General features: G+C 40.2%; 2 protein-coding genes across 2 annotated transcripts in view; one reads left to right on the forward strand and one right to left on the reverse strand.

Annotated features, from left to right (window-relative positions):
* The first annotated feature begins 806 nt into the window (after positions 1-806).
* Positions 807-8,348, forward strand: hapln1b (hyaluronan and proteoglycan link protein 1b). The gene is made up of 6 exons (XM_015048493.1): positions 807-894; positions 1,300-1,434; positions 5,438-5,601; positions 6,437-6,635; positions 7,004-7,306; positions 7,803-8,348. Exons 2-6 carry the CDS (start codon positions 1,329-1,331, stop codon positions 8,090-8,092), a joined length of 1,062 nt encoding a protein of 353 aa, XP_014903979.1. The 5' UTR covers positions 807-894; positions 1,300-1,328; the 3' UTR covers positions 8,093-8,348.
* Positions 8,349-17,951: 9,603 nt separating this feature from the next.
* vcanb (versican b) overlaps positions 17,952-27,985 on the reverse strand; it is a 32,910-nt gene continuing 22,876 nt past the window's right edge. Inside the window, exons 10-17 of the mRNA XM_015048495.1 lie at positions 26,488-27,802; positions 26,272-26,385; positions 26,069-26,182; positions 21,763-21,921; positions 21,602-21,684; positions 19,026-19,170; positions 18,455-18,637; positions 17,952-18,378 (exon numbers count right to left, since the gene is read on the reverse strand). Coding sequence (XP_014903981.1) covers positions 18,149-18,378; positions 18,455-18,637; positions 19,026-19,170; positions 21,602-21,684; positions 21,763-21,921; positions 26,069-26,182; positions 26,272-26,385; positions 26,488-27,802 — 2,343 coding nt within the window. The 3' untranslated portion in view covers positions 17,952-18,148. The remainder of the gene's footprint in view (positions 18,379-18,454; positions 18,638-19,025; positions 19,171-21,601; positions 21,685-21,762; positions 21,922-26,068; positions 26,183-26,271; positions 26,386-26,487; positions 27,803-27,985) is intronic.

Raw genomic sequence — 27,985 nt, forward strand, 5'->3', positions numbered from 1 at the left:
TTAAAAACCGACGGGCACACTTTGGCATGCCCCTTAAAATTTCTGCGGAATTTTCTAGTTGATTACTACTGCACACACAGCTGCACTTCAGCACACGATGAAAAAGACAGTCGGTTCATACACACACCCTTCATAGATCTTGCCCCACAACATTAACTGGTTGTCGTTTATTTACCATATTTTGTCTGTGATAAACTTTATAAAACACATAGACAGCATTTAAAAACTCTAATAATAGCTAAAGACTCTTACACCTGCCTATCTTAGTATTTCAAACAACAAATATAACTTAATACAGCATAACAGGATTCTTCTTAGCACTACAGCAGAAGATAACATCCAAGGTCTTCATTATTACCACTGGGCTTTGATATCTTAGATCCTCAGGTTGCCTTTTCTTTCAAATATTTTAGGTACTCTATGAAAATATCTGCAAATAGACATATTTCCAGAGAATCATTTACAGTTGCTTTGGCTAATTTTCCACTAAAAAAAATTGTAAATACTGAACTGTAAATAGACGAGGAGTCCGCTGCACTAAGTGACTCAAAGCAAATGGTTCTGGTGAATTTTATCCAGGGATGACAGAATAAAAGAGCATTTAGCACAAATACACCAATTCCCTGTCATGCCATCTTTATTATGCATGTCAGGGTTTTTCTTTTTTTTTTTTTTTTTTTTTTATTTTTTACAATTCAATTTTTTTTTGGCTGACATTCTTCAGGTGTAATATGTGCAGAATGTGAGGGTTATCCTGAATGTACTCACTAGTCAGGGTTGAGACTGAGAGAAGCTGACTGAGGCAGTCACTGCGCTGTGGCAGTCTGCCTGCAATCTGGAACTGCTGGTGATTAGGACATGCTGCCTCCTCACTCTGCCGGTGTTTCTCACACAGTAGGTACACTGCGCTTCCTTTAGAGTGTATTGTGCTTTTTGTGTTCCTCTGTCCTAATGGGATTCTTGTTTGAAGTTCAGTTTCTGCATCTCAGATATTTTTTGTTAATTTGCTGAGTCAACTTTGCAGTGAGACTCTGAGACTTTGTGTTTGGCTGTGGAAGTGCTCGAGGCGAGTCGGCAGCGCGCCACTCTGCTCCCCTGTAGTTTCTGGAGATGCTGCAGGGAAGAGCCATGCAGATACAGATGATGTTCTCCGAAGCTGCATGCGTTAATAGCTTTCTGTCTGTCCTGCAACAATGACACAGTTCTACAGGACAAGTTTGCGAAACATTAACCCAACGTCTCCCTCTGTGTGTGTGCATGTGTGTGTGTGTGTGTGTGTGTGTGTGTGTGTTTCTGCAGTGATCGGACTTGGAGTACATTGAGTGAAGATGATTCCTGTGCTGATCTGTGCTTTGGTCTCCCTGAGTGTTGCGGAAACCAATTTAGACATTCTGTACCCTGAGCTGGAGCACTCCAGAACCATCTATGTCACAGGTAAGTTTTGTTTCCCTTCTGTTCGCTCACAGTCCTGAGCTCTGCTCTATCAGATGAGATACAGAGTTGTTTTAGTGTTCTTTGCTGTGTTTCGTTCATGACACTCTCTCTGCAGAACACTCGACTTATCAGTGTGGCTCAGAGATAAGGCTGCAGTCAAACACAGATATTGTTCTAGAGTTTGTGTACTGACAGATAAAAACTCTGTAAATGTCAAGATTCTAAAAGCTGTTCGCAGAGTTCTGATATCAAAACTCTGTATGTTTGTGGTATGTTTATGTGTTTTCCCACCTGATAGTCTAGTAGACGTGGTTGGAACAGGGGAAAAAATGATAATATATGTTCCATTTTCAGCTGCCTCTTCTCTTTCACGCTGCACTGTGTCAAACCCACCAAACCTTTTTAAAAACATGTTCCTCTCCTGGCCTGTGGTGGCGCTGCACAAAAAGCCACTAAAGGAAAACCTCAGTAGAAGACACTGAGAGCAACGTCCTTCCTCATGGAATGTAAACAAAAATGAAGTGGCATCAGATTTTAGAGGTTGTAAGATTTCTCTTTTGTTTTTGATAAAAGACCCCGGGTCATTTCTCCTGCTAGCGCTAGACTTACACATTTGTTTTAGTTGTATTTACCCAGAATGCCTTGTGTTTATAGTTCTCTTCCTCCTTTTGGAGTGGTCTCCGGTCCGGTTGGCGTTCATATAAACATTCAAACTGAACCAGAGTTCATTTCTACCGCACTGAATCCTAAGTTTGGACCAGAGTTTGCTGTTTTGGTCCACATCAGACTGAATGCACCCTAAGTCTTCACTGGGTTCTAAAATTCTCATATTAAAATTCAAATGTTCCACATTTGCTAATAACAAAGAAGTCAAATTGTAAAATCTGTATATGAAGAGTATATCCATGATGATTAGTATCCTGATGTACCATCTTTAGAAACATCAATTTGACACAGTTGCTTTCTGTATGAGTTAACTTTACTCTACTATGGATACATTTTGACCTACCCGACTTTATACTATATCAATTCAATGCTTGCATATCCCAGTTTGGAGCAAAACTCTGCCTCACACTTCAACCTACAATACTGTGGTATACAAAGCTGATGTTGACTCAGTGATTACAGGGTGGCTGGGTTCCTGTAGCTGCAAAATGAGGCCCAGTCATCAGCTGTTAGGGTTTCACCAAACATGGACAGGACATTGTTCCAGCCTTCTGCTTAATTTCGGAGTATTTTTGCACACTTAGGTTATGCTGTCATTTTCTTCCTAGAGAAGAAAATGACAAATGCTTTCTTTGGAAACCAGAAAATGCTTTCTTTGGACACGTTTCTAATTGAAATGTCGTAAACTTCGACATCCTAACTAGGGCCTTTAGCAACTGAGATTAAGTTTCTACTGAATTATTTTCTACAATTTCTCTGAGCAATGCAATGTGAGAGTGATTTCAAAAAGATTGACTACTGTCTTAAATGTTTACGACTTCTCAATTTTATTTTTGTCTTTAGAATAATAGGCTTCATTTTGTTCAAAAATGGTCCCTACATCCTTCATCAGATTGATGGACATTTTACCGTGCATTCACACCAGCCCTGTTTAGTTTGCTTTAAGGCGTGAATGCGTAGTCGAACTCTGGTCCGCCTACAAACCTCAGTCTTGGTTCAGTTGAAGTGGCTCTGATGTGGTTCAAATGAAAAGCAAACCAGAGGCCGCACTAAAAGCAGGAAGTGGAATATCACACAGGGCATTCTGGGTAAATACGACCAAATCAAGTGCGGAAAATTAGCGCNAGCAGGAGCAATAGATTGTAGTCTTTTACAAACGACAGAAGAGAAATCCTACAACCGGTAAAATCTAACACCACTCCATTTTTATTTACATTTCATGAAGAGGAAAGTTTTGCTTCTGAGCTTTTGGTTTCATTTCCTTCAGTGGTTCTTGGGGTAGCACCACCACAGGCAAGGGGGGAACATGTTTTTAAAAGGGTTTGGTTTGCTTGACACAGTGCAATGTGAAGGAAAACCACATCAGCTGAAAATGTAACAAATGTTGCAATTTTAGTCCCCAATCAAACCACGTCTACCTGACTATCACCTGAGAAAACATCTTAAGTTGCTTTTTAAGTCACTGCTGATGTTTGTCCTTTAAGTGGTAAAACAAGATGATGAATATATAATAGGATGTGGTGTGTTTCCACACAGCCTACTCGGTGCAGACTGTTAACAACATGAGTGTCATGAAGAGGCACAGGATTTCACTCTTGCAGTTCTTCAGCACAAAGCATGGAATCAATGTGCCATTTGCTGTTTAGCTAATCTCATTCGTGCTTAGGCAGCAGCTGGAATTAAACGTTTTGTGTGGAGGCAGTCAACATAAGCTCAGTGAAGGAGGGGAGAGTTTACAGAGGCAAACCCAAACTAGGGCCATCAGTTTGCTCAGAATATTCCTGGATCACTCTGAAGCTGGATATTTGTCAGAAGGTTTGTGGATAGGCCAGATGAAAGGAGGTCAGGAGGTGGAGGTTACCTAAAACTGCCTCAGTTACCTTTAAAGTCACCTCTGACTGTATCTTTAGTAAACATTCTAGTCCAACAAAGAACAAAATAATTTTATTTACAGAGAGCCAACGAAGGAGTGAAGGTCAGGTCTGTGTTATTGAAGTTTATTGAGCTATCTATCAAAGAAACTCAGTCAAGCATTAAAATACAGCAACACTTATGGCTGTTGCCTCTTTCAGTGTCTCCTCGTGTTATTTTTTAACTTTGTTTGAAGAAATTCTAACAAATGTATCCAAATTTGTTAGAATAAATCACATTTTGACTCTATTTCATCTTGCAGTCTTGGTTGATTAATGTGTTATCAGAATCACACTTTAATATTCCTCCAGTCATGGAAACATTTTCCAAATCTATCAGATTATCGGCACATCAGCTCTCTTCAGGTGAACCCACAGATGGAAGGTTAGTTGGGTAGGCCAAAGGGATTATAGGGATTTGAATTTTTTATTTATTTGTGTTTTTGGAAAAACAGATTTTTGGTTTGCAACTTATTGTATTTGTTTATGCACAGAGAGTACATGAGATTGTTGTCGCCTGCAGGAGACAAACTGTCCGGTAACACTTTATTTGAAGGGGGTTGAATAAGACTGTCATAAACATGACATAACACCTGTCATGAACATGAATAAGCCTTCATGAATATTTATGACTGTTGTTATAAAACATCATTCGGTAAATTATGACACTTTTAATACAAAGTTGACATTATTCAAAATGTCTATTATGACAACTTGACATTAACCAATAAATCATTACTGTTTAAACTTTACCTTTAATAGCATAAAGTTACCTGATTTTTAAAGGGCAATCAGTAATACTTTTATAACAAATTTATATCAGTAATGATTTCTTGGTTAATGTCAAGTTGTCATAACAAAGACATTTTGAATAATGTCAACTTTGTATTAAAAGTGTCATAATTTACTAAATGACACTTTATGACAACAGTCATAAATATTCATGAAGGCTTATTCATGTTCATGACAGGTGTTATGTCATGTTTATGACAGTGTCATGTCAGTCTTATTCAACCCCCTTCAAATAAAGTGTTACCAACTGTCCTTAGAGATTCTTAAGCGTTGCTGTTGACTTTTTATCTTAAATCTCTCTAATGAATTTGGGAGAAACTGATGATGTTTCTAATGTGTTTTTTTGTCTCATGTTATTAGTGACTACCTCCAGCTTGCCATGGTGAATGGATAGTACTGTAGGATTTCCTCTGGATCCTTCTCCTGACTGATACTTTTGTACAATTAGATCATTTTTTGTGAAAAAAAAGCACTACCAGTTCATGAAAACATTCAAACGTTTACAAAATGTTGGTTGTGTTGATCTTAACCTAATGAACAAATGGACTTCTGCAAACATTACTTTTGTTGTCCTGTTTGGTCTTAAATGTCAGTAAGTATACTGGTTGCAATTACAATAAATCTCTGTTTTGCAGAAAATGGGCCCAAGTTCAATGTGATGCCTGAACAAGCCAAGGTTGTAACGAGGCGAGGAGGAAATGTAACATTACCATGCCTGATCCAGAGAGAGCAGCAACTGCCACCCAGTCGCAAGATGAGGATCAAGTGGACCAAACTGACTTCAGACTATCTGAAAGAGGTAACAACTGATCTGAATTAGATGAAAATGCTTTCTATTTTCTCAGTTATAATGGCTACAGCAGGCCGGGAGAAGCTGAGCAGCTGAAGCCTTTCCTCTGCCTGCATCTCCCAGAATGCTGTGCGGTTTTGGATCAGAGTTCAGTAAAAGTATTGAACATTGTATCAGACATATTATCTATTAATATTTATAAGGTGTCTATCTTGATATACATTGTTATTGATTTATTGTTCAAATATAATAATGACATTAAAATAATTGAATCCTTCAGTGGAATTTCAATTCAAATATGAAACTAATTGTTTTGTTTAAAATGTAAGATAGTTTTTGTTAATGCATCATAAAAGCTCTGCAACCATTTTGACTCCTAATTTAGCATAAATATAATGTTTGATTAAAATCATCTCAGTGGATCATTTAACACTGAACTGCTTTCAAATAGCCAACAAACACTAGTCCTGATATCATGGCTGTTGCTTTTAATGCACCTACAGGCATTCATCCAAATAACTCAGATATTGTAAATTGACCTGTAAGAAGCTGACAAATGATGAGACGATCATCTGGGATTTTCCAGCTTGTTTCAAGGGACAGTGATGTATATCCACTTCTGAATTTGCAGAAAGTAATGTAGGAATGTTTCGCTCAGTGTTTTGATATTTAGGCATTTCAGACATTGTTGCTAATCCTATTTGACCTAAAACGGGAAACATTTAGTCTAATTTAAAGCTGCAGTATGCAACTTCTATAAAAAATATATGTTTTTTACATATTTGTTCAAACTGTCACAAGGTTGTGACAGTGTAAAATGAGAAGTCCTTTGACTGTGCTCTAGGTGGACGTGTTTGTCGCCATGGGTTACCACAAAAGGAGTTACGGGACTTTCCAAGGACGTGTCCAATTGCAAGGCACCTCCCCGATGGATGCCTCCCTGGTGATGACAGATGTCACTTTGGACGATTATGGGAGATACAAATGTGAAGTGATTGATGGTCTGGAGGATGACACGGTGGTGGTGTCCCTCGAACTTGAAGGTAAAATGATTGGGTGGTCGAGCTTTTTAGAACAGAAAGCAATGAGCTCTTGGAAGGAGTATGCAATGTCAGTGTTGTATTGTATCAATGGGCTCTGTCTAAATTTAGCTCCAGGGTCAAAGACTGCTGGGAGGAATGTCAGCAAATGTGAGCATGATGCACATTAGTGTCAAAGCAGTTTCGTTATGTTTGTGAGTAGCTGGGGACACCTGCTATTAGAGCCTAGAGCTAAAAACGCCGGCAGCAGCTGTGCTTCATCTCCTGTTATTCATAAGGGCCAATAAAAACTGAAAAAATTCTAGTTTTATTTCCCATGTACAACAGAATTATTACATCAAGGCTTTCCTGTTGTTGGCCTCTCCCTGCAGGTGTTGTCTTTCCCTACTTCCCCCGCTTGGGCCGCTACAACCTGAATTTTTATGATGCCGAGCGGGCATGTCAAGACCAGGATGCCGTGGTGGCATCCTTCGACCAGCTGTACGAGGCGTGGCGCGGCGGGATGGACTGGTGCAACGCCGGCTGGCTGAGCGACGGCTCTGTGCAGTACCCCATCACCACCCCCAGAGAACCCTGCGGAGGGAGGAACACTGTGCCGGGCATTCGCAACTACGGCCTGAGAGACAAGGACAAGAGTCACTACGACGTGTTCTGCTTCACTTCCTTCCACAAAGGTGAGGGGTCAGACTTGTGTCTGAGGAGGGGGTTTCTCCTCATGTCCCGATACCTGAATTCACCTTGTGGTTCAACATCTCATACAGAAATGTTTAGCAGAATACCTACTAATAAAAAAATATGTTTTTTTTTTTTTTTTACTTATGTGTTAAAACTGTCATTGTCAACTTTGATATGAGAAAGGTAATCTGTAAAAAGATCAATCTCCTCCCTAAGCTGTTATTGCCCATCTGAAGAAATGCACCGCTCCCGATCAAAAACAACAAACAGAGCCAGGAGGAGAGTCTTAGTGCTGTCAGCCTAGTGTACACGACACTTAATGTGCTAATGGTGGAGAAACAACTTTCCATGCTAACTAGCCGTAGCATTCACAGCAGGCTGTGCTAGCTGCAGAGAGGCAGAGAGCAGCGGGGAGAAGGAGAGGGATGATGAGCAGCAGCAACACATCGTCTAACATGGTTCTGGTTCTCTTATTGTTTGTGTTTTTCCTCCCAGGTAAATTCTACTACCTGATCCAGTCGTCTAAGCTCACCTATGACGAGGCTGTGAGGGCTTGTCAAAAAGATGGTGCTCAGATCGCCAAGGTTGGCCAAATGTTTGCTGCCTGGAAGCTGAACAAGTACGATCGCTGTGACGCCGGCTGGTTGGCGGACGCCAGCGTCCGTTACCCCATCTATCATCCAAGGCGCCGCTGCAGCCCCACAGAGGCCGCTGTGAGGTTCAATGGCTTCCCTGACAAGAAGCACAAGCTGTACGGAGTGTATTGCTACAAGGAAAACAACTAATCCTACGAACACTTACATCTATACATGGTTCACAAGCATGCACAAACATAGACGTCAAAGAACACTCTCAATGGGTTAAAATGCATAGAAAAGAGAATTGTAATAACAAGTGATGCTTTCACACGGGAGATGTTGCATCATCATTCAGGACCTTAAAATATATTTTACACATATATTAGATATTATTTAATCAATGCAAATAATCAGTTGGGTAGGCTGACGTGTGTGGGTGAGATTTGGAAATATAAAAGCTAATGCAAAAATGTCATACAAGAAAAAACATGCCAACAAATCTAACAACAGCTAAGTGTGTCACGGTTGGACCAAAACGTTGGGCACTTATCCTGTTTTCGGTCCCAACATGAAGAGCAGATGAAAGCTCAGCCTCTGTGAAGCTCGTTAGGCAGGACTCGTTAGCTGAACCGTTCCCGACTGCCCCTCCCCTCTCAACAAGGTGCTATAGCTGCATCCTACCATATGCTTTTTTTCATGTTTTTTCTACAAATGCATTGGACCAAACTTGGACCAACAGCAAAGACAAAAACAAATAGGAACATCTAGCTGTTAGCAACGTGTTTTCTAAGTATGTAGAATGTGATAAACTTAGAAATGTATTTGTGTTGATATTTTTTATACACTGTAGAAATGTTTGTTGCTGTCTCTCTGGCCAATGTCTTCTTAGTTTACGTAAAACATATTGCAGTATTAGTAGGGTGGACTGGGGCTGGGACTGGGGTTGGGGTTGGGGTTGGGCTGGGGTTGGGCTGGGGTTGAGGCTGGGTTGGGGCTGGGGTTGAGGCTGGGTTGGGGCTGGGTTGGGGTTGGGAGGTGTTTGCACTGATCAGATGACATTAAGGATAGTGGACGACATAAACAGTAATTTTCCTCCCAAAATGCTTTGCCTGAGTAGAAGCAGCGTTGATCGTGTTGCTTGGGTCGCTGTCACTTCTAGAGCGATGCAGGGACTGTAGGCTGTCGTAGTGTTTGGCTTCAGAGCATGGCTCAGCTATAAGAAGTACACAGCTAAACAGCTTCCAGAAGATTTACTCTCAACTTCGTGTCAATGCTTTGATAAAGTGTTATTTTTGATACAGTTACTGGGTTTAAGTTGAATGAGCAGAACAAGCCTTGTCATTATATTCTTTTGGACACAATACTTTTAGCATGACCTGTTCTAAAAGTTAAAAATGACTCTTACGTCTTCATCTGATGCTTTTTTTCTGTAGTTGAAGACTGGATGAGATGGTATTTGCTGTATTTTACGATTTAATTCAAAGGACTTTCCTTTTTTAATGCTCCCTAAAATATGGAACTTTGAGTTAGTTTCTTCAGTGGTTTAAATGAGTAAAGGAAACATTTTAAGATTTTTAAATTTAGTACATTTCCAAGATAATCGAAGAACCCATACAGTACGTGCAGTAAACAAGTATTATGGATTGTTTTAGGGTTTTTGCTTTTGTCATACTTAACATGATTTAGATCATGAAATAAATGTGAATTTCAGATGAAGATAAACTAAGTACAAAATGCAGTTTTCAAATGTATTTATTAAGGGATTAAAAACTATCCAAATCAATTAATTAATTATCTGATTGATTAATTAACTGCTAAAACATATTTTTGGAAATGCATGTCCAGACTTCGTTCTACCAGATGCACCTGCTATCATGTGAACAAATACACTTGTTTGTACACGAGCCTGATTGACAACACTAAGACACTCCCCTTGCCTCTGATTGGTTGTTTTTAAGATTGTTCAGAGAGCAACAGGAGCACTGGGCAGAAATAGAGGAGCTCCATCTCTCCACAGTTTATCTGTCTCATATTACACTCCCACCACATGGTGACAGTTTTACAAACATGTTCAAAAGATATATTGTTAAAGTTACATGATGTAGTTTGAAGTGAATGAAAACATACAAAATGTACCTAAAAACTAATCGGCATAATTATTCAGTTATTGGGATTCTGAGGGCTAAACTAGGTAGTTTAGTGAATTTGTAAAGTTCTGGTGTGAGTTAGACTGGCAGCGCAGTAGGAAGGAAAGAACCTGAAGGATCTGACAAAGGGTTGACTAACAGGAAGGTGTGTATGCTGGACAGGTGGTTGCTTAGCAGCAAGCATCAGCTGGGCTGGAGACAAGGAGCTCGAGAGAGCTGAGACAGAAATGACTGATCAACAGAACCAGACTCAGCAGAGAGATTAACATACAGTTAGCAAGAATGCATAGAAACAAAAACAGAAACCCTAAAACTCCAAACCAGATCAAACCAAAATCCTAAAACAACTGCTGTGTTTTTTTTTCTGACTTTTTGGCTAAATTTATATCACTTTTAGGTTTAAGTTACTTTCAAGATATGTTTGTCATGTTATTCAAGGTTCAAACAGTAAAAATACATGAACCTCTCTAAACCTACTTCAACCTTTATTTGAAGCAGAAACAGACTGACATCTTTACAGCTGTTTTTGGGGTTTTTTCGGTGCTCATAACAAAGAGAAATAATGTCTTTCCTTTTCCATCAATGGATAAATTCGGATTTCCACTGTAATCAACAGTTTAGAGTTCATAAAATCTAAATCTGTGCTGAAAGTGCACAGCCCAATCCCTAGGAGGCAGGTGAAAATAAAAACGGCCGGATGAGATTAAAGAGGAAACGCTTGGTGACAAAATGTTGATGGCACATAGTCAGCTGAGGTCACACACTGGATGAAGCCAGGCCTGTGTGTGAGCAGGGCAGATGTGCTGGCAGTAAGTGGCTCATGACATGCTATCTAAGCTCTCCAAGACCCTGTTGAAAGCGTCTCTCAGTCTCCCAGCATGCTGAGCAAACAACAGCCAAGCTGTAGCAGCCTGCTGTATGTGGAAGAAACACAGTCAGTCATTTCTATATGAAAGCAGGAAGGGATTCTTCCATATATGGGCATTATGTGTTCACAGGCACAGATACAGGTTGAGGTTACCAAGCTGAAGGCTGGCATGTTGCTACTGTCTCTGGCTGAATCCCTGACAAATTACTGAACATTATTTCATTTGATTTAGTTTTTTTTATTTCTTTCACCCAGTCATAAATATGAATAGTTCATGTAACAACAGAAAGAAACATAAACTAATAATATCTGCACCATATTCACATGAAAATAAAATGAGATATTCAAACTCTTACAAACTTCTAAATGAACAAAAAATAAACCAAGAATTCACAACAAAACATTGGCTTAGTCAACATCAAATCACTTCGTCATGATTATTTCCTAATTTCTCACTTTGTACATAATTTTAAAAATATTTTACTGAGCTCATGAAGTTTCAATAAGCTTAATTGTATAAATATTGCATTGTGGGATCTCCACTCCCACTTATGACAGCTCTCTTATGTAAAAGAAAAATCAAGTCTACATATGTTTTACATTTACTACTCCACACTTCCACACAATATGTCAGATATGGAACAAAATGTGAGTTAAACACAACATACATTATTTATCATTTAAAATATTGTTAAAATAGTTTAGGATATTTTAACTTTTATATGATCTTCTACATGATTACACAGCTGACCTTATGACAGCCCAATGTGAGTTATGTTTCCTAATTCATATCTCTGCTCAATGACAGAGCATTGGGACCATACTTAGAAAAAATAAAAATAAAACTATGAGAATAAAGCCATAGTATTATGAGAATAAATTCATAATATGGTAAGAATAAAGTTGAAAAATACGAGAAAAATGTTGTAATAATATGAGAATAAAGTCATACAATTACAATTATCTTATTCTCTTATGTTTATAGATTTATTTTCTGATATTGGCCCTAATCCTCCATCATACTGCCCAGCCACAGCACCTGCAAAGTCAAATTTGTCATTTGTACTTCTAGAGCCAGGATCCTCTACGCTCCCCAGGATGTTTATGAGTATCCAGGACAACAGTGACAGTAATACCTTGAGTTAGAGTGTGGCTCCAGAATAGTTGACAGACCTTATTTTGAAGAAACACGATGATGAGAGATCTACTGTTTTACAGTGTGAATAATTTATTTCTCAGGAATAACAAAGATTGGGAAACAGCATTGATATTCTGGGTATTTATTCACTTTATTTTCTTCTTCTTCTCTTCCTCTTCCTCCATGGTGGGTAATGTAATGAGTGTAATGAAAACTGCAGCTCTCTGAAAGGAACGCAGTTATTGAGCTGAACTATGATATAAGTAGGGACACGTTTGTTCATGATGTCCAAGCATCAGATGTAGAGAGGTATATCGAAATTTTGACACACAATTGTTGGTACCGTTGACCTTTACTCACTGTCTGGACTGACCATTGGTCACTCAGACAATGGTCAGACAGACGCTAGTGAAGGCCCCACATGGTTGGGGTGAAGTCGAACGGTTGACGCAGAGTCACATAGTTTTAGGACATTCATTTTCACACACTCCTTTTTGTTGGGGCTGCTGTACACATGAACACACCCACCAAATTCTGAGCAATCACACAATATTTTCGCATGGAGAGAGGGGGGGCGTAAAGTTCACTATAGGGGCAAGAAAATGAGGATGAGAACAAAATGACACAATTTTCGTCACGTGACTGCGACAACAACTGCTGACTACGTCAGTTGGGCCCGACCATGCAGAGCCCTTATTAAGTCCTGATGCCGTACGTATGTTACTTTATGCTCCTCTCCTGTCTAGAAGTGCGCTAACTTTAGCTTCAAGTCAAACCATTATTTTTCTGTGCTTAACTATGTTTGTGAGTCAGAGTATTTTTTTGGGGGATTTTCTGTATTCATCGGAGATCTTCGTCATTCCAGTTCCACAATAAGGAAACCTTTAAGATCTTGAAGTAAAAAGTCAACTAAATGCATCATCATCCCTGACACCTTCTTCATGTAAGAGGACAACTAATGAGGCAGGGATTATAGCAGATTAAAAAAAAGAGACGTTGACCAGAGGGAGGCTGTTTGACTCCACACCGGCCGTCTGCAGATGGATAGTTCCTGAGTGATGCAGTAATGCAGCACGTGTGTTTCCACAAGGAGGGGTCACACTTCCACAGAACACAGAGCCAATTCACCGAGCTCCCTACAGTCGGTTCTGTAACCGTAGTTCAAGCTTCCTGCCAAAGTAAAGGTTGCTTTTAGGAAGCGAATGAGAGCAGCTTTGGTGACGTCTTGGTTTTCATGTTGACGCACATGAAAACACATGAATCCAGTCTCACACTGGATTCATGAAGGCTGTTGTGTAAAACATGACAAGTCAGCTGCCAGGGCTCAAGTTATCTGCAACATTTCTACCATAACTGGTAGCAGAGGCATCTACTGTGATTATCTAATAAAATGAGTTTTTCTGTTTCATCCACAGTTTGTGTGGAAGAAAAACAGCTGAAAATAGCAAACAATATCAGCTTTCTTCACTTCAGGTGCAATAAAGTTTGAGAAAAAAAAGACACATCACAGTTCCCAGCTGTTGAGCATGATTCATACATTCCCACTGCAGCTCCTCTGTGACTGAGTTTTGCTGTTTGAGGGATAAACTGATGATCTTACACAAGCCGTCAGTCTGACAATAGTTTGTAACGACCCAGTTCTCAGTCTGAAAGTCTCAGTTTGAAACAATGACACTGTAAAAAATAAAGATTACACCAATATGAAAATCCAGATTGCATCATGTTCTTATTGATTTTTAAGCATTGGATTAATATATAGTGTCATCTGTAAATGTCTCCTTGTTTTGTTTGCTTTTATTTCATTTTTTTTTCTTGTTCATTTTTTTGGCATTGTAATTTTGTATCACACAATAAAAAGAAAACTGTAAAACATCGATTGTTGCAATTTAATTTCTTTTTTTTCATTTTTTTGTTTTTCTTAATATAAAATAAGGTTTAAATTCTCTGACAGAGTGAACAGTAAGATAACATGAAGATGTTTTAGTTATGACTGTTTTTGGTTCTATAGTTGCTTTAGGTTATCATATCAAATAATTAAAATCTATGAAAGATTCATATCTGTTTCTAACTGGTAGTAGTAACATTATTTTGGAGTAGCCCAGCAGGGGTCCTGACTTCTGGAAGAAAAGGCCTTCTAATTCATAGAGCTGAAACTCATTTACAGAGAAAAATCATCAACATATCAGAGGAAACATGTAAAAGCTGGTCAGGAATTATGAGAATATGTTGATTAATATAATCCATACAAATGATTTCCACTGATTATTGAGGAGAGTAATGATACTTCTATACATGCCATTTATTTCTAAAATTGTTTTCAAACTGTACTATAGTACAGACATTGTACCTGTGCTCATTGTGTTATGTTCATTTTGTGAGATGTCAGTCTGATTTCCTAGATATGCATTTATTGATTATACAAAATAACTTTCAGTCTAATTTAGCCTGGAGGAGTGAATGACTCCAAGCTCTACAATATCCGAAATATAGATGCAGTGTAGGTTCTGGTGAATAGGAGAGTAAACAGTGTTTAATAGTGTTTGATGTTGTACGATTTCAATAAAAAAGTATTTTTGAAATCCTCAGGATTATCTATTATTGATTAATTTTAATTAATTAATTAATTAATTTTAAGTTTGGTAGATACAGATGTCCATGACGCATCATGGAGGTTTCAGAACAATATAAATTGTAAAACATCTGTGGGACTTACTCATCTCTGAGTTTCTGAAGTGAATTTAGATCAGCATCACCTGATCCTGAGTGTGTACACAACTGCACACACTCAGGATCCATCGCATTACTGCACACAGTTTGCAGTGACTTCAAGTAGTAACAGCTACAAGAAACATCAGACAATAACAATATCGGTCTGAGTTCATTGCTTTTTCACCGCCAAACAGTACTCATGGCTTTTGGAATAAATATTGACATGCTTTATGTTGTCTAATTTCATGACGTTCATATTCATCTGATTCTACATCAGAAGGTCTTCAGACTGTAGAGCAGGAGATGAGAGCAAGAGGAAGAAATCAGAACCACAGCCTTTTCATAAAGCTGTAAAAGTTTTATTACAACGTCTCGACTTCAAACAGAAATACAATAAAACACAGATAATGAGATGTTGCGCAGATAAAATGGATGGAACAATGATTACATAAAAATAAGCCTTTGCACCACAGATATATCAAGTACAGTAACGACAATGTAGAAAAAATATTTCAAAAGGAGCATGAAAAGGTTTATATCTGTTATTTCTAGACTTCAGAACACAGATCCCAGCTGTGCAGCATGTGGATGAAAAAAAACCTCATGATGGAGAAACTACAAGAATTTTTACGGTCAATTTGTTGCACTGATTTTGAGTTGCACCATGTCAAACACATACATTGTGTATCAAAAAACAAACAAACAACAACAACAACAACAAAAAACTAGAAATGCACCATAAAAGACTACATGGTAACAATGTTTCAAATTCATATTAATGACAGGCAAAAATCTGTAAACATTAAGAATGATGATAATAATGGATAAATCACCTCTGGCCCAACAGCCTTTACTTAATCACAGTCCATTCATAGTAAAAGTATGCAATAAGTTAAAGTCAGATGGCTTCATAATACATAGCTCATGAATAACCGGAACAGCACACATTGCAAATTTTTAATATTCCATTTTTACCTTTGTGTGCATTAATGTCCTATTTTCACCCCGACTACATAAAAACTCTAAAGAGAAAACAAACCATAAAAACAACTATGCGATTAGAATATGAAAAGATAAAATTTGCTCTATATATTATAATTTCATATTTGAAAAGTGATCTACTTTGATATTTTGGACTTGTTTTAGATCTGCATTGGAACTGGCCTGTCAATGTACAATCTGCATGTGTTTCTGTGCAGGTAAGATAGTAACTGCTCACAACCTTTCTGCAAATCACCACCTTAAAAAATCAAAACATTCCTTTAGGACTTAAAAAATAAAAATCAATCAGTCAGACTGTATAAAAGGATCAAACAGGGCGTGTCTGACTGATCCAGTACTTGGTGTTTTATGAGTAACTTATCCTAAAAGCATTAAATAAGGCACCAGTGCAACTGCTCAGCTAACTCATATGTTGTTGTTGAACACACTCTCTCTGGTGTGCATCACAGCTCCCTCCATGGCCACACCCAGGCTGCCAAATGCATGCAGAAAGATTACTTTATGGAACATGCAAACTTTATGTTGTTAGTGCACTCCACCTGGTAATTTGTGGTAAATTGTCCCAGCAGCTGCAGGCACCAGTGCTTCATAAACTTCTGGAACTCCAGACAAAATCAAAACAAGATAGACACATGTTCTTTTCCTGGGCCATAAAACCTGGAATAACAGTCCCTCAGTCTGATCACAGTGGCACCTTAATCCTTAAAGAGTTAGATCAATTTATGTCATGTTACTTCATCAAATGATGAAATGAAGACTGAACTAACGGCCAAAAAACACATCACATCTGAATCACCAAAACATAATAAAACCCATTCATGTTCAATCATTAGTAATTCTATTCCAGTCTAAAGCAAAGTGTTCAATCAAATGCTTAAAGGGGCAGTTTTATGTAAAAATCTACGTTTTAGAGCTTTACATCATGTTATAATGTTATTCCCCCATCAAAAACATACCTGGGGTGTCATCTTAATTCATTCATGCATGATTGAAAAAAAAAATCCCTTAATCTCCATGGCAACCATTCAGCTGCACAAGACACCTGGGTGGACCTAGCCCCGCCTTTGAGACACAGCTCCTCCTCTGAGCTGCAGTTTCCACCTCACAGAGCAGCCCTCCCTGCAACTCCCATCACTCAGCTCCTTCCGACTAGCCAGCAGAAATTAGCAAACACCTGGTAGAACTGTGTATCTACTGACCTCATCATAGGACCAACACTGGTAAAAACGTTGTTAAAGGGTTAATAGAGGAGCCATGTTGTGATGACTTCCTGGAGGTGGAGTTTTTTTTTTTTTTTTTAAGAGACAGAGGCCCAATTTCAAAGCCTTAAATTACAAAAGTCAAATTTCTTTTAGGTCATATTTGATATATTGAGCATTTTTATAAGAACTGAAGGCAACATAGTCACTTAAATGTGCCTGGAAAATACATAATACTGCCCCTTTAAATGATGATGTACACAGATCTGGCATAACATTATGACATGCTTGCCTAATAGTGTGTCCGTCCCCCTTCTTCTGACAGAACACCTTTGACCAGAGGAATGTTGGATCCCTCTGGACCACAGAGGTGTGCTGTGATGTCCTGCACACCAGCAGTAAACTGAGCAGGTGTCAGAGGTGGAGAACAATCCTTCCATTTGTCCAGCACAACCTGCAGATGCTCAGTTCTATTGAGATCTGGGGAATTTGGAGGCCAAGTAAACAACATTGACTGAAGCTGTTCTATTGTTGCTGTGTGCCAGGGTGCATTGTACTGCTGTAAGGACCCAAAGTCATCTGGAAAAATCGTTTCCAACCTGCCTGTTGGACTGGACTGAAACATCCTCAACTAGGCATCACTTTGAATATTAGTGGTTCATATGCTATGCAGTCTTTCTGATACTAGTAAAGTAATTTATATTGACCAAATTCAAAACTTCATAACAAAAATGGTAGTTTCTTGGTGTGCTTTTACAAAAATCGTGTTTTCTTGTTCTATAAAAGGTAGAGTGAGAGAGTCCTATCATCCACATACAAAACCCTCTGCAATGTTGTGACATATTTAGCAAAGTGTTCTCAGCATGAGCATTTTCTAAAACTTAAAGCAACAAGAAAGAGTGTCAGTGACTCAAGTTGTTCAACATTGTATGAAAACTGAGACAATCGCTGAGTTAAGAAAAAAGTGAATCAATCCCAAGTGTTACAGTTAATATCCTATAGTTTTTTTTTTTTGTTTGTTTTTTTGTTGTTTTTTTGGAAAATACATGTTGGCACATCTCACATGTTGTTCTTGTGAGACCCTTCAATAGACAGGCGATCTAACAACACTGCCTCTGTCCATCGATGCCTCTGGACCAACAAGGCCAGTCTGCATTGATCTGTTGCCTTCACGATTCTGGAACAAATCCTCAAACCCATTCAGTGATCGGGGTGATCCCTGTGGTTCGCGTGCTTCTTCTGCCGGAACAGCTGCTGAACTCGGGCCTGGAAGGGGCTCCAGAGGCTCTGCAGGATGCCGTAGCTCTGCTCCTGCTCCTGGCTCTGATTGGCCTTCCCTTGGCTGTTGGTGTGATGGACGTGGTTCCTCATTTGCTCTTCCCTCTGGTTGCCATAGTGCTCAACAATCATTGAGTGGTGGTAGGTCGCAGCTGAGAGAGACAGATAAAAAAAAGTGTCAGCAGGATAACTGCTGCAGGCGTTCAGTCCCATTCAGAGCTCACTTACGGCTCATGCAGGTGATTTTGGGCGTTTCCCACTGGCCGCTGGCGCAGCAGCGGACGGTCGGGGTGTGTCTCTGGATGAAGCCCTTTTTGCAGTGATACCTGACCAGGGAATTGATCTCATAGCGGGGCTTCTTTGCTCCAAACACTTCAGCGTGCTTCACTAAAGGCGGCTGGCTGCAGGCCACTGCAGGGTCAGAAACAGAGAGCAGCTAGAGTGACGGACACGTTCTGTCATCAGCAATGGACGGTGCAGCGACAGGTAAACAGAACTCATGAACAATCTTATATGACATGTGACGAGAGATCAGTATGAACTACTGGGTGTTCAGTATGAACTACTGGGTGTTCAGTCGCTGAGTTAAGAAAAAAGTGAATCAATCCCAAGTGTTACAGTTAACACTGTAACACTTGGGAGCTTAACACTGGTGGTGTTAAGCTCACCACCATTCATGGTGGTGAGCTTAACACACTCTGCGCCTGTGCTCAGACACCAGGGGGCGATACAGAAAGACGTTCAGCGAAGTTCTGAACACTGAGGGAACTGAAAGGTTTGACATGGGGTTGGAGCCCACCTGTTCCCTTCTTGCAGGTGAAGGTCAGGTGGTAGTTGCAGGGCACGTCGTTCCACTGCCCCCCCTCATGCCAGATCATCACCACGCAGTCCTCCCCAGACTGGAAGAAGCTGTCCGGCTGGTTTGGCCTCCAGTTGTCATATTGCTGCCAGAACAACGTTTCATTTTAGTGACGAACAGTCAAACAATAATCAGACACTCAAATTTCACTTCAATTATACTCAGACTGGACTTTTGAAATTCAGATCTTGTATCTTGTACCTGCTCCTTTTTGAGCAAATTATGAAAAATTGCATACAGTGGGCATGATCATTTGTTTTATTTTTTTATTTTTTACTGTTTTTACTTTTTGTCTGTTATAAATAAATAAATAAATAAATAAATAAATAAATAAATAAATAAATAAATAAAATGTCCAAAAAAGTAAAAATATTGACTTTTGAAACTGAGAAATTTCCCTGATTTTTTTATTTTATTTTATTTTTTAGAAATTTTCTGAGAATAATTAAAACATTTCTGGGGGGGTTTCAAGCAAATTTTCAGCTTTTCAAACTCAGACATTTCCAAGTGTTGTAGTTAAAAAAATATCTGAGTTTTTGGTGAAAATGTACTCCTCCTCTTTTTTTCCTCCTCTGTCCTAATATGCTGTTGTTACTGGAAAATTATTTATTTTCCAGTAGTTTCTCACAGGCTCATTTTTCTTAGAACCGTTTATATGGAGAAAGGTCAGCATCTGATTCTTTCCTCATTCTGCCAACCATACTTAATGAATAAAAGAAAAAGGGTACAAAATGTACCCAGAAGCTTAATGAGTAAATGAAAACTGGAAGTTATTGCATAGTAACTGCTCTCTAACATCTGCAGACTCTGCAGGACTGAAGCTGCAAAACACCAGCAGCTATCATCACTCTTCTTTTTCCTCACCAGGAGCTGGATGTATTTCACTGAGCCACCAGACGGTGGCGCTGGCGAAATAACCCAGAGATCAGGGGTGGAGAAGCTGAAGCCTCATATTGGTTGGGATAAACAAAGAGGTTCCTGTAGTTTGGTTCAGATGGCGTCGGTAGTGAGAAGAAGTGAAGCTGCAGGTTTAAAGTCTCTGGGTGTGTCCTCTTCGTCAATGATGACACATCAAAACAACAGTTTTCTTGTTGCTCCCATCAACTAATCTGGCCCAGATGCACCCCAGTTCTCCCAGAACACACACACATGAGCAGCACACACACGTGTGCAGCTGTGTTCAGGTTCCATGTCAAACAAACACAGGTCTGCTGTCAGGGACTCCGTGTGTCACCGTGTCGCTAGGTCATCTGTGTAGCAAATATTTTACCGTAACTCAGCAGAGGAACGACTCTGTCTGTTGGTAAGGTAAAAAAAAAAAGTGAACATTTTATGTTAAAATTCTTAAACTGTTGCTGTGTGCAACAATCTGCAGAACTGTGAAGAAAGAAAACCTCCATGGTCTGTGTGTTTACATGAAGGTTAATGTGCAAGCTGCTTATAATAGTAATTTACAGCAAATTTCTGTGTTTCTCCAGCATGTGATCTGTGTGTGTGTGTGTGTGTGTGTGTGTGTGTGTGTGTGTGTGTGTTTTTATAGCCATAATCAGTAGATTGAACAGTATCTGATCACCTTTACCTAAACATCCTGAGGCGCTTTGGATTTCTGGAGCAGAAAATCAGTTTTAGATTCAGATTAACTGCCTGTCAGAAGCAGAATCAGTTAATTGTTTCAGCCTGCTGGAATATGAACAGTTGATTGTTACGGTGTGCTTTCCCTGTCCGCAGTGAAGCTCAGTCTGCCTGGCTCTCTTGCAACAAAAAGAAAAAAAAAAAAAAACCAAGGCACAACTAATAATTAAGAGTATTTATTTTAGTGTTAAAGGGGCAGTATGATGTATTTTCCAGCCACATAGTGCTGCTTTATGTCGCAATCAAGTAACTTTGTTACCTTCAGTTGTCATAAAAATGTTGCAAATATAACTTAAAAGAAATTTGACTTTGTAATTTAATGTTTTAAAATTGGGCCTCTGTCTCTAAGAAACTTGCTTTCTCCAACACTCCACCTTCAGGAAGTCATCACACCATGGCTCCTCTGTTAGCCCTTCAACAATGTTTTTAGCAGCGTTGCGCTGAGCTGCAGTCCCTATAATGAGCTCAGTAGATGTGCAGTTCCACCAGGTGTTTACTAAATGCTACAGGCTAGTCTGAAGGAGCTGCTCTGTGAGGAGGAAGGTTTAAAGCTGCAGCTCCAAGGAGGAGTTTTGTCCTTGTAGGCGGGGCTAGGTCCACCCAGGTGTTTTGCTCAGCTGAATGGTTGCCCCGGGAGATTGAAGGATTTCTCAAACATACATAAAAATCAAGACAACACTCCAGGTATGTTTTGGATGAGGGAATAACATTACAACATGAAAAAAGTCGATTTCACTTAATATTGCCCCTCAAGTTTTTTGTTTCAGCTATTTCATAATTCTACCCTTTTTCACTGCTAATAAAAATCAAAGCGGAAGTTTAAAATTTGCTCGATCCAGTCCACTCTGATCATTGAACCCATCACCCCGCCATTATCAGCTCACCATTGGATTTCCGTCAGTCCACCTGAAGTCTCTCTCAAACATTCGGTCATTCAGGCCGATCCACTGGTAGTCACTGCCCAGACCTGCAGAGGGATGGATGGATGGACGGCCTGGTCAGTGAAGCTGAAGAAGCAACGCAGCTCTTCCTGCGACAGACTCACGGTTGACAAAGATCTGCTCCTCCTGTGACAGGATGCTGGTCAGGTGGCCCCCGTGCAGACGACACTCCCTCTCCGCAGCATCCCACGTCCGCCGATGTTTGAAGTATTTGTAGCAGTGGGACTGAAACTTGGCCCAGCCGATCCCACACACCTCAGTGTCTGCACACACAGAAACACAGCATGCTAACCCCCTAACACACACAGTTCTTATAATTCTAGTATACGATTATGAATTCTCCATTTCGTGGTTGCATCCTCGATATAGTTTAGATGCATTTCATTTACTCAGTAGTGTTGTATCTGGTTGGTTTCTTCATTATAATTTGTGTTTGTCAGTTAGCCACTTAGCTACAGTATCATGTATTTTACAAGGAAATGTTCATTAATATGCACTGTTGCAATTTTAAAAATAAACTGTGCTGAATTAGAAGACAAGCTGAGGATGCTGCTCACTTTGCATGAATGAAAAAGGTTTTATTCTGTTGAATGTTTGGACTGTCCTGTTTATTATGGGGCTAAACCAGTCATTGTCTTCAATAATGACGATTAGTGATTAGTGTGATTAATCACAGCCCAAGATAGCTTATTTTTTTGTATTGACTGACAACACAAGATAAAATATAAAGGATCAAAGATATGAAATGTAAAAGAAGTGCAACAAAATATTATTTCATCAACAGATGGATTTCATTTTTTTCTCTGTTACATAAAAAGATGTGACATTTAACTTATCCATATAATGACAAGTTAAATGTAAATGTATGCTAAACAATTAGCTTTTGAATAAGACTGTTTTCAACCATATTTGTGTTTCTCTTTTTTCTTTTTTTTTCCTGCCACAAATATAAAGAACAAATTGACAATCATCCAACAAGTAATCATTCCATTCATGTCATATCATGTCACAAAAAGGAAGTGAATGTAGTGAGTCAACGACACAACGCAAGTAAATGTTGCTACGTGTTTGTCCAGGAAAGCGAATGCTGAAAGTCTATGACTCAATGCAACCTAATGGGTTTCCTTAGAAACTTTTTAAACTTTGAATAATTAACTGAGCCTGATAACTAGGATGCCTGTGTAGTTGCACTGAAATGACTTTTTCATAAAACGCCTTGAGGCGACATTCATTGTGAATTGCTGCTATATAAATAAACTGAACTGAATGACAATATTTTTAAATTATTTTTACAAAAACTTTCTTTTTTGCAACAGAAAAAGTCAAACAGCAGCTCTGCTCGCCCATCACTGGGACCAAACTTTGATGAAACGTTAAACTCCGGCTGAGCACGAATGTGGAGTTCATGCTCAGCCGAACTCCACTTTCGTGCTGAGCACATGGCGCAGCTCATCTCACACTGCCTGTGGCCGTGTGAGATGAGCTGCGCCGTTCTGATATGTTGCATCGCGAGGGTCGCAGGAGGTCAGCCTAAAACACCTCCTTGTCTCCTGCATCCAGGAGACGTGGTGGGAGGCACCATGTGGCAGGAATGACTCGGTGCCAAGCAGCTGCAAAAGCTTTCTGCTAGAATAATACAGCAATTATCTGTTTTTTTTCTTCCTGATGCTTTCCACGATGATAACTCTACAAGAGGACATCTGTGTCCCTGTCGCTGTGTCCACCACCTTCTTGAAACAATGAGGAGGAATTTGGAAGTTTCATCTAATGCTACAAGCAACACATTTATCTTACCAATGGATAAACTGTGCAGACAAACATTTTGAGGCTGGGGATTTCCTCACCCCTCCACTCCTCCACCCACCGCTCATAATGAAACGGGAAGCAGTGTAAATAATGAGGGCTTCAGCAATACGCCCAGCTCACGAGATGAGAAGATGCTGCATGATGTTTGGTTCATGAGATGAGATGAGATGAGATTTCACTGGAGCTCCTCTGCTGGAGGCAGAGATGGACATCTGGCCAATACAGCAGCATGCTCAGTGAGACTTCTGCTGAAGCTCTACAAGGATGAATCATGGTTTCTGCTGGATCAAGTTGAATTAACATGCTGATCTTCACAGGCTGCATGGATGAGCTTCATCAGTCAAGAGGAGTCTTGTGCAGGGTTACAAAAGTTTAGGGTTTGTTATAGTCTAGTTATTGTAAGAAACCGCATACCTGTTGAAACGGAAGGTTTTACATATTTTATACTTATCTCTGGTGTAGGGGGTTTAAGATTATCTTCAGATTAGCCGCTACATTTTCCACACATTCTGAACACTGCCATGCAGGTACTACATGACTTTTTACCAAAGGGTTTATAAAAGCTGGACCGCATGAAGAGGAGCGGACAAGCCAGGTGTGAGACAAGTGAGTGTGAGGCCGTTCACTTCCGACTCTGAAGACGAAACCTTTAGTGGCTTTAGTGCGAAGCGGCAGGAGGAAGATAAAATGCCCATCAATAGCTTTCATTTTCTTCAGGGACAGGAACGGTTCGGAAAAAGTATTTACAGTAAGTTGCAGCTGGTATGTATTCATTAAAAGCTTTAAAAAAATGTGTAAATATGTCATGCTACAACATCTTATAGACAAGTGTAGCTATAGATAGACTGTTTCATTGTTTTCGAAGTTAGTGGGTGTGGCTTCAATAAGTAATGACATAGTAAAGATTGTGGTTTGTATATTTCTACATGAGGTTAAATTCAAAGGGGTTCACAGCCTATCTGAACCTGTTTGTTCAAATAGGCTTGTTGTTTCTTTGTCCCATGACGCTAGTCTAGTTCTTTTAAAGCAAATCTTGAGATACCAACAACAATTTGCTTCAAAAGATTGCATACCTAACTTTTGAAAATACATGCACCTTTCCTCCAGATGTGAATCAAATGACTAAACTCTGCTTTTAAGTTAGATAACTTCTAGCCTGCAGTTTCACAAATCACTTTAGATTAGAAGTTGCATGAACAACCCTTTTACATCGAGATATAATACATTATAATCGAAGAAAGAATGCAACTGGTCTGCCTGAAATTAGTCCAGTGTTCAACATACTCAAGCTTATCACCTTTTTAAATTTACTTAGTGCTCATTTGGATACAAAATAACTCTTGTGGCTGAAAACCAGCCGTCAGTTCTGGAAAATCAGAATCTCGAGCGCCTCTTGAGACCTCTTTCAAACCTGGATGGAAGGCTGAGTAATGACAGAAGAATTGGACGGCAGGCTGAAACTAATCTGCAGAGGAGCCGACGCCCGGTGCTGGACATTGTCCAGCTGCACTCACAAATGTGTGCACAGCTCATACAGACCGATAGACAAGTTGGACTTAAGTGCATGTGCATATCGGCATGTGGCAGAAAGCTGGAATTGAATCCAAAACTTTCAGACTGTAAGACAAGTACCTTACCCACTGACTCAGTCAGTCCATGTGTTCTTTGAAGTCACCAATAGAATGATGAAATATTACTGTACATCACCCTGTAGCAATGCCTTCAAATATGGAAGTTAAAGACCCAATTAGATCCTTCAAAAGCTTTCATCCCTCATTCATCCTGCTCTTATTTTTGTCCCATCTTAGCCAGCAGAGAGATGGAGAGGAAACTTACATCCAATCCAAACACAAAAAGTGTTGTGAAATAACATTTACATTTGGTGCTCTGATTAATGTGTGGATGGATAAAACGAACTGTGATTATGTTGAATGTTTTGTTAAAGGTGATAACAAATCAGTCACCGGTCAGGGTTAGGTCCATAAATTTGCTCAGCTTTTGTAGCCTGGTAAAAAGCAGCCCCTTGTTCTACACTTTGCTTCATGTCTGGACCCTAAGGTAATGAGAGATGATCGCTTGCTACAGGCGTGGACTCTGATTAAATTTAAAATTTTACCCAATTGCTATGGTGACATTTTTAATACGGCAGTTCAATGCTAATGAGCTTACCGGAATTTGCCTGTGGTGTGAACAACCGTCCTCCACAGTGAAGACAGAAGTGCCTAGCTGAACGAGTGGTTGTTAAATGATATTTGGAAGCATTGCCAATGCTTACTGAACGACTTCTTTCACTTCCTCCGCTGCCATTGAAAAACTACAGGCAGAACACAATTCTAAAACACGCAGAAAGTTGACGTCATCGTTCACAGCTTCTCCTTTTGTTTGCTGATTGACCCAGTTGAAATTCTACTGGAGAAAGTCCAGATGGATCACTGAAGTAAGATTAAAATCGTGCAGAATTGTGTAGGAATGCAAAGGTCATGGTCAGATACTCGAAAGAAAAGTTCTAGTTCAAGTTCTTATAAACCTCAAATTTATTGACCTAACACTTCTTTCACAGAGCAGACAGCAGCATCAAAAGCCTGTTTAGGTGTTGTACTCGACCTTGTTCGCAGAGCTGTCCTGTGTAGCTGGGCAGGCAGAGACAGGTGAAGGAGTTGACCCTGTCCAAGCAGGTGGCTCCATTCAGACACGGATTAGAGTTGCACTCATCTACATCTGCAGACAAACAACGCAGGGCTTTATTATTACACATCATCAGTCTCTCAGCATGGGGATCGAGTGGTCGGCTCTCTGTGTCTGGGTACCCGTTTCACAGCGCAGGCCGCTGAATCCAGGTGCACAGACGCAGATGTTCACTGGGCCTTTCTCGAAGCAGGAACCTCCATTCAGACAGACATTGACTGAGCACGGCAGTAGGTCTGCACACATTAAAAAGAAAGGATGGAATAGTTATCTGAGCTGTGATGTCCAGCATCTGTTTGTATGCAGCTACATGTACTCAACTGTTCCAAACCTTATACCTTGAACATTCACAGGGCTGGGCTCCACAGAAGGCTCTAAATCAGACCTGGCCTCTGCCTGCTCTGTGATTCCACTCTGTACAGGGGTCTCCGGGAGGGACTCCACCAAAACAGGGGAGCTTTTACTGTCATAATCCACAGATTCTTCATTTGGGAGAGCATTAGCTGAAGGATCATGGATTAGAGCCCATTGGGGGGTGGAGAGCGTTGTCTGGTCAACAGGTATAAAAACTGCAGTGGTTGGCTCATCCCACATGCTAAGTGTGGAGCTTGTGGTGGATGGACCTGAAGTATGATCAGATGTTGGAGGTGAAGGCTTGTTGGTGACAGCTGAATGTTTCTTGAGATCTGGTAAAGTGACGGAATAATGCGTAACCCTGCTGGTTTTGGAGTATGTGTCTTGTGTTTCTGTTGTACTTTGGTGTCCAGGAATCAGAGGTGCCACATCTGGTAAAACAGTGGCACTGACCCCTGGAGGCAGGTCAGCCGGACCACCCTGATCCCCCGAGGCCTCGCCCTCTCCAGATATCTGCTCCGCACCTGAGCCTGTTTCTTGAGCTCCTTCGGCAGTCTCTGCAACTCCGTCTGTTTCTTTTATGACTGTTGCGTGTAGAGGCTGCTCAGTGTGAAGGGTGGGGTGAATTGATGGGGGTGTCTTGGCGAGGCTGGGTAAATCTGGAAGATAATCATCTTGCCCTGAGGCCTCCTCCTGTCCAGAAGCAGATCCTTCAAAGTTGCCTATCTGGGTATCTGTGGACATTTTCTGGGACTTTATACCTGGGGTAAAAGTTGGAGGTTCTCTCCCTCCTATCTCTGCCTCATCTGTCATCACACCAGTCAAAATTGAAGCCAGAGTGGGAACATTTCCATCTTCAGAACGTTCTTGCAAAGCCTCAGCATTATTGTCCGCTGTGCCTTCATGGTCGATGTGAGTTGGGCCGGTCTGGGAAACATCATGGACAATAGGACCTGGCAGTGTTGTAGATTTTATTGATGAGACTGTAGATGAAGATGTGGTGGTGGTGGCTGCTGCTTTTTCTGGCCCTTGAGATGAAGTAGTCTGTGGGTCTAGGAAGACTTTGGGGGTTAGCTTGTCATCAAGGACTGGAACAGTAACACCCTGTTGGTCTGTATCTGTTGGAGGAGTGGTCTCATCGAGGGTCTTGTCTGTGTGACTCTGTAAGACACTGTGGTCTAAAGGATGCACACTTAGATCGTCTTTGTCCCCCATGTCCACCTCCACAACATAAACGGGAGACGCAGTCTCAAACTGATCCCCTCGGGCTTCTTCTGGAGGTTGTGGGCTGAATGACACCTGGATGGACAGAAGCAAATAAGGAAGTTCATGAAGAAGAATATTGGTCACCTAGATTTGCTCAAACGGGTCAAACTTTCGCTGACATCACTGTCAGACCCTAACAGGAGGCACAGATTCATGTGTGGATAATTTTTCTTCTAACTTGCTGAATAGGAACGAAGACTTGTAAACTTTCAAAGT

Source organism: Poecilia latipinna, unplaced genomic scaffold, assembly GCF_001443285.1.
Source record: "Poecilia latipinna isolate Pla-1442-1.1 unplaced genomic scaffold, P_latipinna-1.0 Scaffold888, whole genome shotgun sequence".
In the NCBI taxonomy this organism is placed as follows: domain Eukaryota; kingdom Metazoa; phylum Chordata; class Actinopteri; order Cyprinodontiformes; family Poeciliidae; genus Poecilia; species Poecilia latipinna.